Source organism: Euwallacea similis, chromosome 3 (genome assembly GCF_039881205.1).
Source record: "Euwallacea similis isolate ESF13 chromosome 3, ESF131.1, whole genome shotgun sequence".
NCBI lineage: Eukaryota > Metazoa > Arthropoda > Insecta > Coleoptera > Curculionidae > Euwallacea > Euwallacea similis.
Genome location: NC_089611.1, coordinates 314185 through 333375, shown reverse-complemented (window position 1 = coordinate 333375; position 19191 = coordinate 314185). Strand labels below are relative to the sequence as shown.

Sequence of the window (19191 nt, the reverse complement as noted above, 5' to 3'; positions counted from 1 at the left end):
GAGGATTTACTGGATATTGGCTTGTCACTTAACTCACTTGGTAACAAAATTATTGAACTGCTAACGTTAAACCTAAATCACCAGAAAGAATTAATAGAATTAATAGAGTGGCTTGTGACGTATTATTTTCTAATTGTTCTGCAACGATTTTACACAGTATTTGTAAAATTAGCTAAAAATTTAAACTATAGAGAAAACAATTTTCTCACAATTTCATATTGTCACCAATAAATCATTTTGACGAAACCGAAAAATCACTTGTTACCTTGAGATTTCAACGGCAACGGCGCATTAATGAAACCTCGGGAACATCTTTTTTGTGCAAAAAAAATGGAAATAATCAAGTTTCATCAAGGCCTCACTTAATAAATTGTTTGACAATTTCATTATCATGCACCACAATTCATTGATAAATAATAAAATAATCTGACGTCAAACGCTCAACGCGTTATCTCCCAATTAATGTAAATTGAACTAACAAAATCTGGGCTCTTAATGCAAACAGAGAAATTATACATAAGAAAAACATGTTCATAAAATAATTTAATAAGTACCGTTGGATTATTATTTATTTACTATTGCACGATACGACGGCATGAATCATCGCTTTTTAACAACAATTGCGTAAGATAGACGACGGACCAATAAACGTTTTTCAATTAAGAAAACCGCTAAAAATAAACTTTATCTCATTTGAATTAATATTCTAAAATCAGTTTGAGGGCAAAACTCAAAGTGTCTGGTCCAGAGGCTGAGACCTTCGGAAAGTTTTATTTAAAAAATCTGGGCTTGGCTTTAAGGCTGGAAGCTCCTTCTTACTCACCATTCTTCCTCCAGATTTTCCCAAAAAATTTTCGGAATACATGGCACCGTCAAATAAATCACTATCGTCCAGACCGAAATTGAAATAGGGCACTAGCTGAGACATCAAGTCGGCCAAAAACTATTCTGCGTCCTAAAACACAACTTTTCAAATGTCAACGCGAACTGTCAGTTAGGCAATAAGACGAACCCACTCGAAAACCTGTATCCTGTATCGCGCGTGTATTGAATGAAACAAATGCTTAACTAGTGGCAAGAGTTCGCGAACAACACGCTTTAAAACCACCGTTTAAGACAATCAAGGTTGGCCACGCTCGATTGGTCTTATCTCTCTCGTACTTAACTATGCGAGTATGGGGGTCCTTGTTCCGCTCGTGGGGAAAGTGACGTCACGAATGCGCGTGTTGGACGCGGAAAGGGGGACCGACGAACGCGCTGGATAAAATAATGTGAAATGTATTCCGAAAATTTTTCGTTCACCGTTTCGCTCAAACTGAGTTTGTGTAGTACGGGGAGTTTATGCGAATATCGCCAAGAAGCAGGTTTTTCAAGATTTTAGTGATTTGGAATTTTAGCACAAAGATTAGATAAAATGGAGCTTTTGCTCGTTTGATAGTAAAGTCATGATTTTGATCACTGCAGAGGAGTCGCAGAAAATGAGAGTTACACTGCCAACAAAAATATTTGTTTTCACAGACAGCATCTAACCTGAATCGTTTTACCCTCGTATTTTCCTCTGTTCCTATACTATTGCTTTATAATTTTTACACACCCGCAATCATCAGTCCCTCTATACCGTTACTTTAATCACCTCAATAATTCACAGATCATTACTATGCTTGATGGCATTTCTCAAGCCATCGTCTTATCTTTTAAATGTCACGCTGATATAACATAGATGATGGACCATGAGCGAAATACGTTATAAAGACAATTTTTTTTACTTGTAAACGCAATTTTTGTCTTTAGCTGATAAGACTCAAAATTTAGTCACTAATTAAAACCCACCAAATTTAAAACGTATATTTCTTTCCGCCTAACCTTTTACTAACATACATATTTGCGTACTTATGTATATACTTAACCATTCATTGTTACAAACCTATAATAAATCAATACTGTCATCAGGTCGACTATCAACCATGTTACACCTCCTCATAAGACGATATTCCTTCAACTCTATACGCTGAGATGTCTAGGCTAGAGAAGTTTCTGGCTACTATATTCTAAAACAATTCCGAAATATTCTAGCAATTTAATTATTATCTATCATTCCTTGCTCTGCTGTGAGAGCAGAGTAAAAATACAATTTGTATTATTCTCAAGTCAATTTTGTACGTGGAAAGGAGCTTTGATTTAGTTATCTTTTCAGGAGAATCTGTACTACTCGATGACGATTATCCTGTAAATTTTGACTTAACCCCTCATGGCTAAAATTCAAGTCGTTGTGCTGGGCTATGATACAGTATCAAAAACTAATTATCACCTATTATTCGTAAAAGCAAGAGGGATTTTAGTCCGTTTCGAGGCGATACCATACTAATTTTCTCTAGGAGTAAGAAAACTACGTATGACGGTTAAAAAAAATGAGGAACCTGACTCGAAAAATTTGAAATATAAACGTTATCTCGGGTTTATTATACTAAAATATAAAAGACCCTTCATCTACCTGAACTCAAACCAACTGCTCTGCCACGACGTCAATGTAGCAAAACATTATAAATTGAAGAAAGTTTACAAACTTGAACTTTTTTCGCTTTTCCTTAATCTCTGAGTTCGACAAGTTTTTAAACATTTCAGCTTCTTCGTTTCTATAATAACATATTGAAAGACAAAATATCTAGTAAGTACACAAAATAAGTCTTAAAATATCACACACGAGCCATCTAAGCTCTTTTAGTGCTTACATTATGAAGTAACATACATTTAACTAACAGGAAGAACTGCGCGTACAAATTGTTAATTTATAATGAATATGTTTAGTTTGTGATTAGAACGTACGCTCTAATCTTTTTGAAAAGCGCATATGAGTTTTCGTATTTGCTACCTACACATACATCCATTCAACATTTTTTATTTGACTTGGATAATACAATTCTGAAGATTCACAGTAGTTTAAAATAGCTAATACTTGATGTAAGATTTCATTGACCTTTGAAAAAATGATGAATTAGATAAATTAAAGGTTTTCCTAGGAGAGATACTTAAGAGTTGGAATTTTTAGTGTGTAGAGGTATGATGAGAGAATGTCAGGAGAGTAAGACGCACCGATCCCGCAGAAAATTATCCCCGCTACGTAAAAAACACAGCATTAAAAGCATGTTGGTTTTTAACACTACAACAGTTTCTTGTCTCATCTTCAATACATAAGTTTGAAGAAGATGATCATGAAGTGTTTGTGTCGCTTTACATTTAAGTTCCACTAGAAGCGTTGCAAAAAAAGGTCTATCCGAATCTCTTATGATTGATCCGTGTCAGCTTGAGAGTTTCTCAAATTAAGCGCCGTGGGAACTCAGCTTTAGATGTACCTTAAATGGATTTCTAATCTTTGCAGATCTTTTCCTTCCGTCTTCAAAACTTAGTTTTGGGGAGATTCGTCTTTAAGTCCTAGTGTTAATATTTACTTTACGTTATAAGTTCTATTTGGCAGTGGGAACCCAACTTTAGAGATACACAGAATTTGTATTAACGCATTTTTGGATACCTCGTGAAACTCTAAATATTTTGTATAACATGTCCTATACTTGTTTTACAAGGTTTCCAAACCGAAATACTAACGATTTAATTTGATCGATTAGTCTATAAATAACTGTTTAAGCATAGTTTAGTTAGAGCACAAGTGCATAGAAAACATTTGGATAATTACTAACTAAAAACTTTTAAAAATTAGTTAAAAATCTAAAGAACGTAATGACCGAAAAAGGTAAAACAAAAACTTTATTAAACAACTGGATCAATTTAATTTAAATGACTCAATATAGGGAGTTAAGTTTTTGGTGAAAATTATCCTCCTGACTAACTTAAAAATAAGTTAATCATTTTAATCCGTAAGGAAAGAGGTTGCGGAGATTTATCTCAGATCACATTTCACTCATTATTGTTGGTTCCTAATATTTTTAATATAAATAATGATTATTCATAGGCAAATCGTGACCTATTAACAATCAAATGATGGTTCCTATGTTTATGCTTAGAACATTCAATATGTTCATTGCACATGACACCCAATAACTGCACATTTGCAATCTTGCTTAAAACTGGGTACTCCCGGTGCACGTGACCACATAAAACGCGCTGAATATGTAAACTTTACTTATTTGGTAAACGCAATATGGGTCAAAATCCACATAATTCTGATCATTCAATAATAGCTAACAACCGAGTATTAAACATGTATTATGATTAGTCATTCTGCTAACAATATGATCAAGCTCCGTTATTCAATGTCAGCCAGAAAACTCTCCAGGCACGCAAACAAGTTAAATTTTTAAGTAACCAAGGTATACTACGTGCACTAGAAAGAGAAAACATTATAATACTAGGAAAAGCTGAACGAAGATAATCGACTGACATTCTAGAATTTAACGTAGGAGGAAATTATTAGAATTTCGGAAGGAAATTAACTTGGAAATTTTGATGATTCGTGGAAAGGATTTCAGGGTTTATGAGTGTGTATCGTATGAGAACGCATATATTTTTATGAAGATTGGCAAAATACTGGTTAAGTGCTCAATTAAAATTTTGAATGGATTCGACGAAGAGAAGTTTTCAAGTAATTCGGAGAGATATGTAATTGATATATAATGTGATAATGTAATTTTTTTAATGTCGGAATTTCTATAACAGTTGCTCCAATTATACCGTAATTTGTACCAACATAAGCTTAGTGTCTATCAACGCTTACGTCAATAAACTTGATTCACGACTTTTGACTTTTGACAAAAACTGGAAAAAATAAGTGAAACTTTAACACTTTCTATATCGAAAACCGTCAATTTTAGTACTAATTGTAAGATAAATTTAACCATATCGTTATATTTCTCGAAAAAGATAAGTGAGAAAAATTTGACCTATTAGATGAGGACCACCCTGTATATTCGGCAAAAAGCAACCCTTCAAATATAAAATTCAAATTACAAAATGTCTATTTACACGAAATCCTACTTCAGACGCATAAAAAGACGAATCGTGCTAAAACCTCCCCTCAACTTAACCGGGAATCGTTCCAGTGAGTGACCGCCACCCCCGCCGACAGCCAGACACCCTCCCTAACCCATTTTTTATTCAATTTGACAGAATGCATTTCTGCCCTCGTTGACTGAGGGGTGCGATATCCCCTTGCCCTCGTGAACGCAATATGAAATTCCTTCCGTGGATTTGCAGTTGATAAGTGGTCGGTCGCAAAAATGAAAGTTATTCGCTATTTCGCAGGTTTTTTTAGGGATAAAAGGAAGGTGAATTATTAATTTTTATCGTGTGGGGTTCATTATGTAATTCGAGAAATAATGGTATTTTTGGCTTCGATATTTTACAATTTTATGTCAGTTGTACAAGTTTTATCAGCAATAACAACGAGAGGGGTTTCTCTTCAGAATATGTATGTGAGGGGCAATTACATATTAAGGACGCGAAAGGCGATGAAAGAGACAAAGTGTGCTATTGTAAAAGATAATATAAATTTGTTAGTTATAACACTTCTTCACATCCGTCAGCAATCAGATTAATGTTATAGTACCTGGATATCCTATGGATCTGTACGTTTAACTTAGATCATTTGTATCAACAACATAGAAAAACTGAAAAAAAACATATAGCGATCATGTATTGCCATATTTAATTAACTAAAACTATGTTTGTAAAACTATATTGATTACTGTATTTGTCATACAATAATCCCAGAAATAAACTTTCTTTTTTTCTAGAAACAACCAGGGGGAAAACCAATTTATTGTTAAAGTTTTTCGAGAAATGCGGAATTTAAGTTTTATTATATAATATGTTGATAAATTAGATAAATCTTCAAAAAAATCCTGACTTTAGGAAGCGAATGACCGTAAAAATAAACAATAAAATGATGTTTATATTGTGCTTTTGGAGGAAGTAAGGGTGAGTGAATTTAAGGGACTATGACATGACACCACTACAAGCTAAAGACGAGACGATTGCAATAATTGAAAAGCAAATAGCGGAAATTTGCCTTTTGTGTCTTTTTCAAAGTGGTTATGGGTCAGGTGTCTTAACTGAAGTAATTACACACTTGTTCGATGAACTCTTTTACAATTATCCTGATTGAAAAATACCATTTTATGAAGATATAAAAAGCCTTGAAGAATTCTATGAAAACCTATTATTATCTTTTATACATATACATATAATGTATTTACGTACTTAAGTTGATAAATATTACAACTGCACCATAAATTATTAAGTACTATAGTATTATTTGTATGTATTACTATCAAAAGCTGGAAAATCCTAATTAGTATCTACTATCCATGAGGCTAAATATCTAACTGAATCATCGCAAATTTCATGTCAAAAACAAATGCTAGGACATTAAAATTATGTAAAATCCTTTTTTTCTAAACAAAGAAGTGCATTTGGTTTTAGAATAAAAAGGGTCTTCAGTAAAATAAATGAAAAAACTATTATTTTGATAACACTTTTGGAAAAAATGATAACTAACTCTTGCATGTAATTGATAATTACTTGAAAAGTCAAGGTATAAGTTTGTATTGTATTAATTATCTCTTTTTCAGAATATTTTGAAAATCTGGAAAATTTGTCCGTAACCGGCAATTATAAAATAAATAAATAAATATTTGATGGCGTTTGGTAGAAAATGTAGCATATTGGTAAACATCTAGTTAATAAAAATATACCATAGTATGATAACTTTATTACTACCAAGAAAAGGCAATACCAATACAATACAATCATACATGAACAAAAAGCCAAGCTGTCTGGGAAAACACGGTATTTCCTGTAAAATTAATCACTTCCGATTGTGAAAATACATCGTGAAGATAAAGTATGACATTAGTTCCATAAGTGGGTACGTTTCATATATTTGTTTGAAGCGCAAAGGTTTTTCCAGTCTAATTTTCTAAGAAACATAATTTAATAATAATTATGTCAACGCCCACAATACCTAAAAACATTTCAGGATAAAAAGAAAATAAATAATTTGATAAAAATAATTAAATCATTAAAAACTATTTGTTCGGAAGTAGCTAGATACAGGGTGTCACATTAAATAAAATGAGCATAAGGTTTCTCGATCACATAATGAGTGAAACTAAAATATTAAACCAAACTTAAAGTTGTTTCTAAACCAAAAAATATGTAGAAATATTTGTTCAAAAAAATTCATTAATAAGGAATAATAAAATAGATGACCGGTTACACTCTATTGAAACACCTTGTATTTTGCCCCATAAGAATACGTGTTAAACCTATATCTCCTAAAAAAAGCATTTAGGATTGTTAGAACTCGTTTTCTTATTTTTGATATAAGACCAGATGTAAAAGTTCGAGAAAGTATTTTAGTAACGTGCTGTATACTTTTAAAAGTAACGAAGTGCTATGCTGTTCAATCATTGCTAATTACAATTAAATAAGACATTCATGAGGTAAGGCTTTTTTTATCATAAAAAATGGAGTTGGGAAAAAGTTAAAATGAGAAAAAAGAAGACTTTAAAAATAATTTCACGTTTCTTACATCCTAACACAAAATTTTGTTGGGGAGTAAATGGCTAAAAAAACTATAATTTAGCCCACTCGTGGGGTTCCAAGATGTAAGATTCCGTATTGAAAGCTTTTAGATAGTAGTTGTTTAATACCGCCGCATTGTTATTCATAGCCAAATCAAAGTCAAGGCGTAAGACTATGAAGGAAGATAAGGCAGTCATTTTCTATAGCTTTATTGTAATGTACGAACTATATAGGATATTGAAGCTTATAAAAAACTGTAATAGAAAAGTAGTTTTAATACAGATTAACTAGGGAAAAAAATAAAAAGAAATTCAAAGATTTCTAGTCTTCATCATCTCAACATTTATGCAAAGACATTTTAGAGGGGTTCACATTTTTTTTCTTTTAATAGACTTGAATTTCTTCGTCACGTTTTGTATGAATTATTTCAGCAGATAAAACAAAAAATAAAACGTAGGTAGTAAAAGTATCACTTTACTCTTTATTTTTAATGTCTGTCTGTCTGTAATTGAAATGTCACTCTTATGCTAATGAGTACACAAAATGGAATTTTATAATAAATTTTCCATCGAGTAAAAAAATTTAAAAAACTAAAATAAAATAAAAATTAACCCCCAACAGAAATATAAAGGCGTTGATACGCCAACATCTACAGGACAAATAGTTGGAAGCATGCCAAGAAATTGATTAAGACAAAGGAAAATCATACTGGCAAAAAAAAACTATCACGATACAAAAAAACAAATACCAGTGGTATAATTAACGAAGGTGGAACATTACACAAAGATAAAGCTGACGCATTTACCGGACACAGATCTGGAATTTGGTGAACGACTGGTACGACAACTATTTTAACAACAACTCGTTAGACTACACATACAAGTTAATTACAAACAGAAAATACAATGAAGCACTAGATGACATAGAAAAACGTAGGAGCGGGAAAATAAAACGTTAAGTTCTGAGGATCTTAAATTCCTGACACTCACAAGCGTATACTAAATCAACTCAATAACTGTATTTTAAACAACACAATCCCAGAGGCATGAAAAAAGGAAACAATAATACCTATCTCAAAAAATGAACTGAATAATAAACAAACACAAAACTACAGATCTATTACATTACTCCGAGTACTAAGCAAAGTTTTTGAAAATTTAATGAAAAACAGCCTTCGGATACTGATTGGAAAACATATACCATGCTATCAATTTGACTTAAAATCGAAGTACACCCACTCTCTTTTTCATCAATAACATATCAATAACACATTTAAAAGGTAGAAAATCAGCAAGTTTATTCAGAGATATCAATAAGGCATTTGACAACGTCTGGCACACTGGTCTCCTTTACAAATCATGCAAACTTTAAATGCCAAAATACCTACTTCATATTATCAAAAACCTATGAAAGAACAGACAGCTGAAAGTACTAATTAACGACACTCTCTCTTTCCCTTCTTCTCCGAAATAAAGGCTTCCTGAGTGATCGCCGCTTTTACCCTTCCTTTATAATCTATACTGCCACGATGCATAGGTATAACCGTGACTTAAAAGACAAGAAACATATAGACCCAACACCATACATATTGCATTATACTGACAATACTGCACTTATTGTACAGAACAGCTGACTGAGAAAACCAGGTTGAAGAAGCGGTAGAAAGTCTTGACGTTAATGGACAAAACAATGACACATACTAAGGGCAAATGCAGTGAAAAAAACTAAATAATGTATACAAAAAATGGAACAGAATACTAAGAAAAGGCACTTAACAAATTGCTGCACAAACGCACAGACACGTCAAAAATAACTGAAAGACTGTAACAAATTCAGGCAATATGGAAAAATAATCATCACAACTGGATCATTTATAAACCCTCTTTGTTTTACAAGACAATCTCGCTTCCTTTTCCTTTCGACCAATCTATTGAAGCATTTCCAAATATCTTTTTTCGTTTCCTTTCATTTTATGAATGATTATTTACATATGGATATATGTGTTTTTATTACAAGGGTAGAGAAACCAAATATTGGATAGCCCTTTAGTTTGAAATTAAAGATCGTTTATGTCTAATAGATACAAAATCACTTCTACCGATATGTAATATTCGATTCTATCACAATCTGAAAATCCTATAGGCATTGTTGAATTCTCACGTTATTATATAGGGTGGGTTATCGATTTTTGATCAGCACCAAGGTCGCTGCAATTTCCTCCAACCCTGTAATGAACTTTAGGGGAGGTTACGGCCATCCGGAGAAAGCGAGGGTGAAAATGCACACACGACCGACGCTCGACGCACAAAGGGCAGTCCACACAGGACGAAATTAGATTTTATAGGGGAATAAATAAATAAGTAGGTATGCTAATGAGTTAAATTGAAATGTTTCAATGGCAATGTTGCCATTTTCCGTGACTGGTCTCTTGATGAAGATGAGATTATAAAAAGAAAATTGCCTTTAATATACTAAACGAAACGTTACAATTATTGCTTAACAAACGCCATATTAAGTCATATTATAGAACTGGTGGTAGGAACGCATATTCGGAATTAAGGCACATGGTGGCTTCAAACGATTGGGTTCAAATACCGTTCTGACCATTGACCCTATGGGCACGTTGGTGCTTTTTAAATAAGGTCTAATTGGAGCAGCTGCTACATGAATTAATACAAAGTAAAAGCTGTTAAAAACATAATTTTCATTGTAAAGGTCGGCGAAATTCTGACACGAACTAGAGATTAATGTTTGAGAGTGATGGTTATCTACAGTATTTGCCGTAATAAGTTAGCATCCAAACCCTTTAACATAAATCATGTTCATGGGCGCCGTGCGTCGCGACGACAGGTCTGGTGCCAGAAATGGCGTCACTTTTACGGGCGTCTGGTCTGGATCCCGATACCTTTACTTTAAAATCGAAGTTATGTTTTAAATGAATGACCCGAATATTTATGTGCATTTGGAATCATAGGAATCATCTTTTTGCGCAAACACTAGTAAATATACATGGCTCAAAAACAAAGATGTTGTGTCATCTGCTCAGCTTAGAACTTTATACAAGATTTATAAGCAAACAATAATCTTGTCAATGAATAATTTCGAATATTAGCAGACAGTAGATACGATAATGTTCTGTTGAACCATGTGAACATGAAATTTTTTTCTCAATTCTGCTGCACCGTATGGTTTAGCCATAACTAACTGTAGTTATGATTTTTTATGAAACACCCTGTGTTTGATTAGATATCCTGAATCATGTCGTCAATAACTTTAAAAAAATGTTTACTTTACTTCTTTATTATACTTTGTAGGTTAGCATACTACATAGGATTAATAAGGCAATAAATTAGATTTCATATCAGACACCCGCTCCTTCTTCTGTATTAACATTAAAAGAATGGGGGAGGGGACACAAGAGATGTCGAATAGAATTCAATAGTACCGACAGCTATCCCTTAGAGGTTTGTCCATTTTTTTTACTTTATACCATATGATTTAAGAAATTATACTTCAAAGTGAATCGAAAGGGACCATTTTAATAAGGACATCTGTCCTGCATATACAGTGTGTCCAAAAAACCGATGCGTAACATAGGCTCACAAACTTCGAGAACATGACTTGTCTTTAGCATTTAGCAAGTTTCGTTCAAAATTGGCAATTCTCTAATAGTGGGACTCGAAGTCACATTTGTGTGTTTTATCATATTTAGGCGTATACAAAAGCCAAACAAGTGTGAACATGGAAGTAGTTGTTACTTTTCCAAACTAAACCCTTTATGAATAAAAATTGGATAGATACCAAGAGTTACAACTAACTTCCATCAGATTTACATAGCCTAGCAAAATTGATTGAAAACGGTTTTAATAGTACAAACATACATACAATGTGTAAGAAAACTTGCAAAGATTCAAAATTTTGAGAATTCCTGAAAAAACGGCTTTAGAAAAATAAATAAAATCAATCATGTGTAGCTAATCTTTAACCAATCGATAAGGAATTTATTAATTCTTATTATTTGGATTCAAATTTAGTTGATCACACACAAGAAGATATTGTTAAAAAGCGAATTGGGTTTGAGCTCGTACAATTTCAATGATAAATAAATAGAACATACTTTTGATTTTTTGCCAATAAATTGAAGATCTCACGTCGAAATCGACAAAGTCGAAAATGCGTATATGGATCTCTGATTAAAAAATATACGTATTTAATATACTGCCCAACATAAAGAACAGAACAGAACATCCATCAGTGATAATCAATCAGTAACAATGATTTTATTTTTATTTTTAGCATGCCATCAAAGCCTGAAAAATTCTTTAAAAAATAAAAATTTCCTCCTTCCTAGTATAGACTCGTGAAAAGTCATCGACCTAATGATGTGATTGATGTCCACCTGACGGATTTCGTTCCAAGCTATTTGTATTGCATTTCAAAGAGTTACTAAGGTTTGTAAGAATGGGATAAATTTTGCAATCTTCTGCCTATAATGTCTCAGATATATTCGCTAAGTGTAAGATTTAGAGATCTGGATGGCTGAAGTACAAAAATTAAATTCGATTTGCTGAAAGTAGGCCAACTTTAGGACTACATACATATGCGTCATGCGTTATTTTGTTAAAAAATGTACTCAGAGGAATTCTGATATGAAGTAGAAGATGTTGTTGTAAATAATTCCTAGACCTAATGATGTACAATATATTATTATAATATTAATATTAAAATATTTAAGCATTTAAATTTCTATTCATTTAGTACCAAATTCTCTAAACGACGAAATTTTAACAAACTTATCTCTCAATCTCGTTAAATTGATGAAAATTTGCTTGCTTTCTGGCTCTAGGCATATGGAATAAATAAGATAAATTCTTCGAAGGACACTGTATAGAAATAGCTGGTATTTTAATCTAACATTGCCGTTTTATTGTTAGTATGTTTATACTACAAAAATATCCAAAAAATCCCAACAACACAAAAACGAATGCTTGAATATGGTTTATATTGACCATTTTTAGTACCTGTTTATATAAATAAACAAGTGTATAAAAAATATTTAAATAAAACCACTATTAGGTTGTTCTGTTTTCTGTCATGCAGTAAAAATATGAACATCAACATAGACATTTCAGTCATCATCATAACCATTATTATTAGCTTGCCATTACAATCCATGAAATTATCAATACACAGAGTTTCCGAGACATTTTTGACATTCTCTAAAAAATATATATATCGCACTAGAGCTTATGCGCAGCTGAGCTTAAAAATAAAAGTCTGAAAAATTTCTTAATGAAAATAGCAAAAAAATCTAACGTTATATTTCCTCGATTAGATATTTATACACATGGCTGAAAAGTTTGTTTAAAAAACATCTGGTGCTCCTATTATTGCTCCTTCCAGAAGAAATAATTATTATCAATTCGGAAAGTCTCGGTTTTCATATATTACCTCTGAGATACTGCAATAAGTATCTAATCAAATTAAAGTTAAATTAAAACCTCGAAGAAATGATAATCTTGGTGATTTTTCATAATTAAAATTAACTTTACTTCTAAGTTAGGTAAAAACAAATTTATTTCCAGCCAAATTTGGCCGAACTTCAATTGATACTGAGGAACCATCAGGCAGGATTCAATTTCGTTGATACTTATGCGTAATATCATTATCACTTCAATAAATACAACATTGTATTAACATAATATATTATAATTACTTATTTGAATACAAGTTATTTTAATTCTTTTTACTTCAAGTCATTTATAGATTACGATTCAGGGAAATACCTCTAAAAAACTTTGTTATTTATTGGCAAGCAGGAGAAAGATACTACGTTGTGGACTGATATATTAATTAACTACACATTGAATTTGGCAAATGTTGTGCTCATTATAATATAGATAAGGACGAGGTTGATGGATTATCGAAATTTATATTAATTAAGGTATGTTTCTCTTGAAGTGAGCACATTTATAATTTGAAAGGGGCTGTTGCTAATGGGAAAAAACTCCTCAAAGACGAATTATTAACGACTTTTTGGAACTTATCGACAGTTACAAATCATCAATCAATAAACTAAGAAATAAATTCAATTTTCTTAGTATTTCTGTTTCCACCGACATTTTTGCCGGGTCGTAGTCGTAAAATTGAGATACAAAATACTCTTCGTTTCCTGATACAACACAAAAGGACATTTTTATTTTCAGAAAGGTAACTGTGAAACTTTAACTGGAACTAGAACTAATGACTTCGATGACAGAGCGCTGCTTTTTATATTTCTCCCAATATTTCGATACATTATTTATTAGATTTTCTCTAAAAAAACTATTGCTGTTGCTATGGAGAAGCAACATATTTATAAACGTAAAATATTCCAACATTATTCTTGAAATTAGACAACGGTCTGCATTTAAATGGAGATCCCGCGTGATAATAGCGTATAAACGATTATCCTGGAAATTATCTTCATTTTTTGGTTTAAGTCGTTACTTTCATGGTTTATTGTATCAATCGAATCGAAACTGAAAACATTTATTGATGACTCATTACTTTTAATAGTATAATCAGGGATAATTTATTTGATAAGTATAATTTAATACTTGCACCTACGTATAATATTTTTTGCAAAATGCATCAGTTTTCCAAAAATAATAATATTCTAAAACGATTAAATGCCAGTTTTTCAATAACTTATACTACATTATGCCAAATAGAGGCTTAAATCCTAATAAACAACGTCTTGACCAATTGAATTCCATTTTTCCATTATTCTCGACATGGTCAAGAAAACGATCTCTTTGAAAACTGGACTTAAATGAAGCCAACTTAACAAAATCTTTATGCGTTGACAGTCACAAACCGAATTATATGCATACATATATACATATATCATGATCAAGTAAAATGACTGGATTAACTGTGTTTTACTGAGTTGTTTACCTAAGTATTTACTTTTAATTACAAAATATCCTAAATGAAACGATAGTAAATCCGGTGATTGGACTTATCTTGATCTTTTATATCAACTTAATGAACAATAATTATGAGTGAAGTGTAGAAAATGACTTCCTGCATAGTTTCTTTGAGACAGGCTAGAAACCCCACTCCGCATAGTCAAAAGCAGTCAGAAATGTGGATAAGAAGTCCCGACCGGTATATTGCGCATATTTCTAATGAGCCAGGATCGGGTTACCTTACTATTAGAACAGAATTGCTATTATCTGAAATTCCATAGACATTTATGATAAGAGATAACCGCTATTACGAGACAAGTGAAAGTTAAATCAGTTAAATATAGTACAAAATACTTGGAACATTTATCGTACGCTGTTATGTTTAGATTGAGGTTTAAATCCTAATTCTGGATAAATACTCATGTAAACACTAGATCCGAAATTTATAAAATATCGTGCAGAAAGCAGAAAAAATAGGTGGGTGCTTGTTATGTACCAGATCTACCGGTATGAAATAAGCGCTATTTTGTGAAAATAAAACACCAATTTTAACAAGGAAAGAAAAATAAAATTTATTCAAAATATTGACCATTGTTTTCTACACATTTTGACCACCTTTCTGGCAATTTATGGATACCACGCCAATAGAAATGTGCCTCTTTGTCATCAAACCAATTAGACACCCAATTTTCTACTTTTTCGTAGGAATCGAAGTGCTGCTCAGCCAATGCGTGTCCCATCGATGAAAACAAATGGTAGTCCGAAGGAGCCAAGTCTGGTGAATACGGCGGATGGGGTAACAACTCCCAGCCAAGTGTTTTGATGGTATTCTGAACCGGTGTTGCTTTGTGTGGAGGTGCGTTGTCATGGAGCAAAATGACCTTCCCGTGTCTTCTGACCCATTCTGATCGTTTTTCAATCAACGCATTGTTTAAATTAATCAATTGTTGTCGGTAACGAACAGTATTAACAGTTTCACCAGGTTTTAAAAGCTCGTGGTGCACCACACCTTTCTGATCCCACCAAACACACAGCATTGCCTTCTTGCCGAATCGATCAGGTTTTGCAGTCGATGTTGATGGTTGTCCCGGATCAACCCATGATTTTTTCCGTTTAAGATTTTGAAAATAAATCCATTTTTCATCTCCAGTAATAATTCGATGCAAAACTGATTTTCTTTCGTGCCTTTGAAGCAAAATTTCACTGGAGTTTTTTCGGTTCTCCATCTGTCTTTCATTCAATTCATGCGACACCCATTTTCCACATTTTTGGATTTTTCCCATAGCTTTTAAATGATCAGAAATTGTTTGTTGTGCAACATTTAACATTTCTGCCATTTGCTTTTGACTTAAAGTGTCATCTTCATCCAATATTGATTGCAGTTCGGCGTCTTCAAACTTTTTTGGTGGTCTGCCACGTTCTACGTTTTGCATATCAAAATTGTTATTTCTGAATCGTTGAAACCATCTTTTGCATGTTGCTTCTGATAAAGCATAATCACCATATGCCTCGACAAGCATTCGATGCGACTCTGCAGCACTTTTCTTCAAATGAAAGCAAAAAATTAATGCTTTCCGCAAATCATCATTTTGTGGTACAAAATTCGACATTTTTGGCACAATGAAATAATATAGTGTTATTTGTTCAAGGACTTGATTTGTACTAAATATGTTTGTCAGTTTGTATACCAGCCAAGCAAACAAAAAAAAGGTTTGTTTACAACAAATGCCCTATATCGAGACATTTATATCCTGACGCTCATTTCATACCGGTATACCTGGTACATATGTATATGTACTTAAACGTATGAGCCTTCCTCAATTCTATCTCATCAATTAACTAGGCCATAATATAAGGATCCCTCATGAATGCTCTTGGTTGAAAGCTGTCTCTCATATAACGGCTGTTTCATAAAAAACAGTCGAAGTTATAACTCAGTTATTTATCAACGAAAGATGAACTAAAACCCAAGTAAAATGATATTGTTCGAATTACTAAATAACGTCATAGTTGATTTTTTTTTAAATTCAACTTCTTCTACTTCAGGTACCCACTTCAGAATTGTAAATAGAACTCCCTATTTTTTATATATTTCGATTGAAAGTTTTCTCTGAATTTTAAAATGGATTACAAGTTAATGTTAAAATAATTTTTAACTGAAAAAAACTAGTATTACGTATAATATGGCTACTTTGATAGTTGATATTCCTGAATCAAATTGTTTCTTCACTGTTATACCATCATAGGGAAAATCGAACTTATTGCATTCTTGGACTATTTTTACTTTCGGTACTTTGATACCATTTAAGATGCATCGATCTACAGGTAGCCAAATGGAAGAAACTGAGGACAAAACCAAAAAAAAAGGAAAAGAATCTTAGAAAAAAGGTAATAAGAGATGCTCAAATGAAAATCACAAAGGAAGGGAAAGTAACTGAACCTGCGCATAAGAAAAAAACTGCATTTACTTCCACGTTATTGTTCCCTTAAAATTTAAACAACCGTATGTTCTAAATAGTTTACCTAATATAAGAAATGAGAAAGGAAAATAAGTTTTATACCTACAAAAAATATACTACTAGTGTGGGAAAACATTTTGTCCACTGCGGGAAGATACTAGTTTCTACATGCAATTGCGTGCGATAGGGCCAATTAACCACGGTAGGTGAAAAAGTACTGTGTGTATGTGTGCTGACCGAGGTGTTTAACTTTGTTGTCGTCTGTAAGTTTAATTAATAAACCTCAACATGAGGTAAAATTATAACAGGCACACATGCGATAAATTAAACTCGACAGCAAAAAAACCGACGCATCAACAATTTTCTTTTCCAATATGTCTTGTAAAGAATTCAATTTTTTGAACAAAATAGAATGTTTTTATGATATTTAATTAAAAAATGATACGAAATAAAAATTTTTAAATGGCTATAAAAAATAAATTTTATTTTTTTTAAATATGAACATTTTAACAAAATAGCAAAATAAATTTCTCCTTTTTTTCTTAATGTATACAAGCAAAAACAAAAAACAAAGAGTAAGAAGGTTTATCAAAAGAAATGAGATCGCCTCATAATGCGTCTGAAAGTAAACTGCTGCAAAATACCTAAAAATTATAATCGCCAAATTATAAGAAAAAAGGAAATAGACACTATAGAATTATTTTTTGACAGCCTCAAATCAAAATGAAAAACAAATTTTATTAATTGTCAACAATATGTGAAAATTAGATTTTCAATACATATTTTTTCCACATTAACTAGTGCCCCATTTTTCTTGCTGTTAAGTTTATTTCATCCTGAGTCTTACCGCATGCATATCAATGTCCACGGCTGACTTGACTTTGCCGCAAAAATTTTTGACATTGACACATATCACTTCGTGATGCGTTCCACACACGTGCGGGAAAATACCAATTTCTGTTCGCAAATGCGTGGAGTAAAGTCACTTTACCGCCCGCAAAAATTGATTTTCCTACGTCTGTTGAAATTTGACATGATTACCAAATCAAAAATGGTATCGAAAAACTCGAGTTCCATATACTTCCATTTCCTACCAGTTGCATACATGCCGGTAACGAAATAAGCTCATTTCCCACAACTTCGTGCCAGTATCCACAGCAACCAAGCAAAACAAACAACAACTGCTCGACTGTAATTTTCGTGACAACTATCGAATTTTGAAACCTTTTTATTTTTCTAAAATTGTTGTAGTTATAGAAAAAGAATAGAATATTATGCTCGTGGCGTAGTATACTATATTTTTATGTTCAATTGAATTGCACAATTATTTGTTTGTTCATAAACTTTTGTTCATTGGACATGGCACCTGACAAAAATCACAGAAACCGTCCAGATTCCCAAGAAGCAAAAAGACTTACCGTTGAAGGGGTGATCAAAATCCCACTTTCGATCCTAAATTCGGCAGTAGACTCCTGTGAGTTTTCGCTGTCATTCGAAAAATCCGAATGATTTGACATTCCATCGCTCATTTCTAGTTTTACTATCATAGTGAGCTGAGAGTATAAACTCGCTATCACAGCAATCAGACGGCCTTGGAAGCCAAACAACAAACAGCTGTCACCGTATCAAACGAGCGAACGCGCTGGAAAACCCGCTATTTTCCAAAAATCACGTTTATTTACCAAATTTGACAGGTCACGGACACTTGTTCGAGACGAGAAATACTCTCGGGATGAGTCACCACCATAGGGATACCCTTTCTCAGAACCACCGACCGATTTGTGATGTCAGAACTAAAAATAACCGAAGGGAACAGGAGAGCTGAAGCCAATAACATGAAGCAATAGGGCGAACTTGCACGAAAATCGACGAATGCGAGCTGATGCGCCGATCGTTAGTAGTAGACGAAGATGGCGTCAGCCAAGGACGTTTCCCTTATGACTCACTGGTTTTCTTATTGTTACCGATGATATGTGATTGTCGGCCGGAGTATAAGCCTATTATTTGTATACCAACCGAAATTTGCTCAAAACGTAAATATTAAGGCCATACATTTTATATAAAAATAATAATTTAATATAAGTTATGTTTGTGATCCAACCGAATGAAAATAACAACACGAAGACAAAAAAATTGCTCGTCAATATCTAGGTGAGGTCCAGTAAGTGTTGGTCTATAAATTCTTCCTTCTAGGTATCTACTACTATACATCTAGTCATGCACGAGTAAATAAGTAATATAAA

General features: G+C 32.7%; 1 protein-coding gene across 2 annotated transcripts in view; it reads right to left on the bottom strand.

Moving 5' to 3' along the window:
- The window catches only part of kay (transcription factor kayak), a 54740-nt gene extending 36226 nt beyond the window's left edge, over positions 1-18514 (bottom strand). The window contains exon 1 of one of the 2 annotated variants that reach the window (XM_066406180.1): positions 18367-18514. In XM_066406180.1, coding sequence (XP_066262277.1) covers positions 18367-18495 — 129 coding nt within the window. In that variant the 5' untranslated portion in view covers positions 18496-18514. Of the gene's footprint in view, positions 1-823; positions 1091-18366 lie in introns of those variants that run through there. The other variant, XM_066406182.1, reaches the window with a different exon arrangement.
- Between the last annotated feature and the right edge of the window lie 677 nt (positions 18515-19191).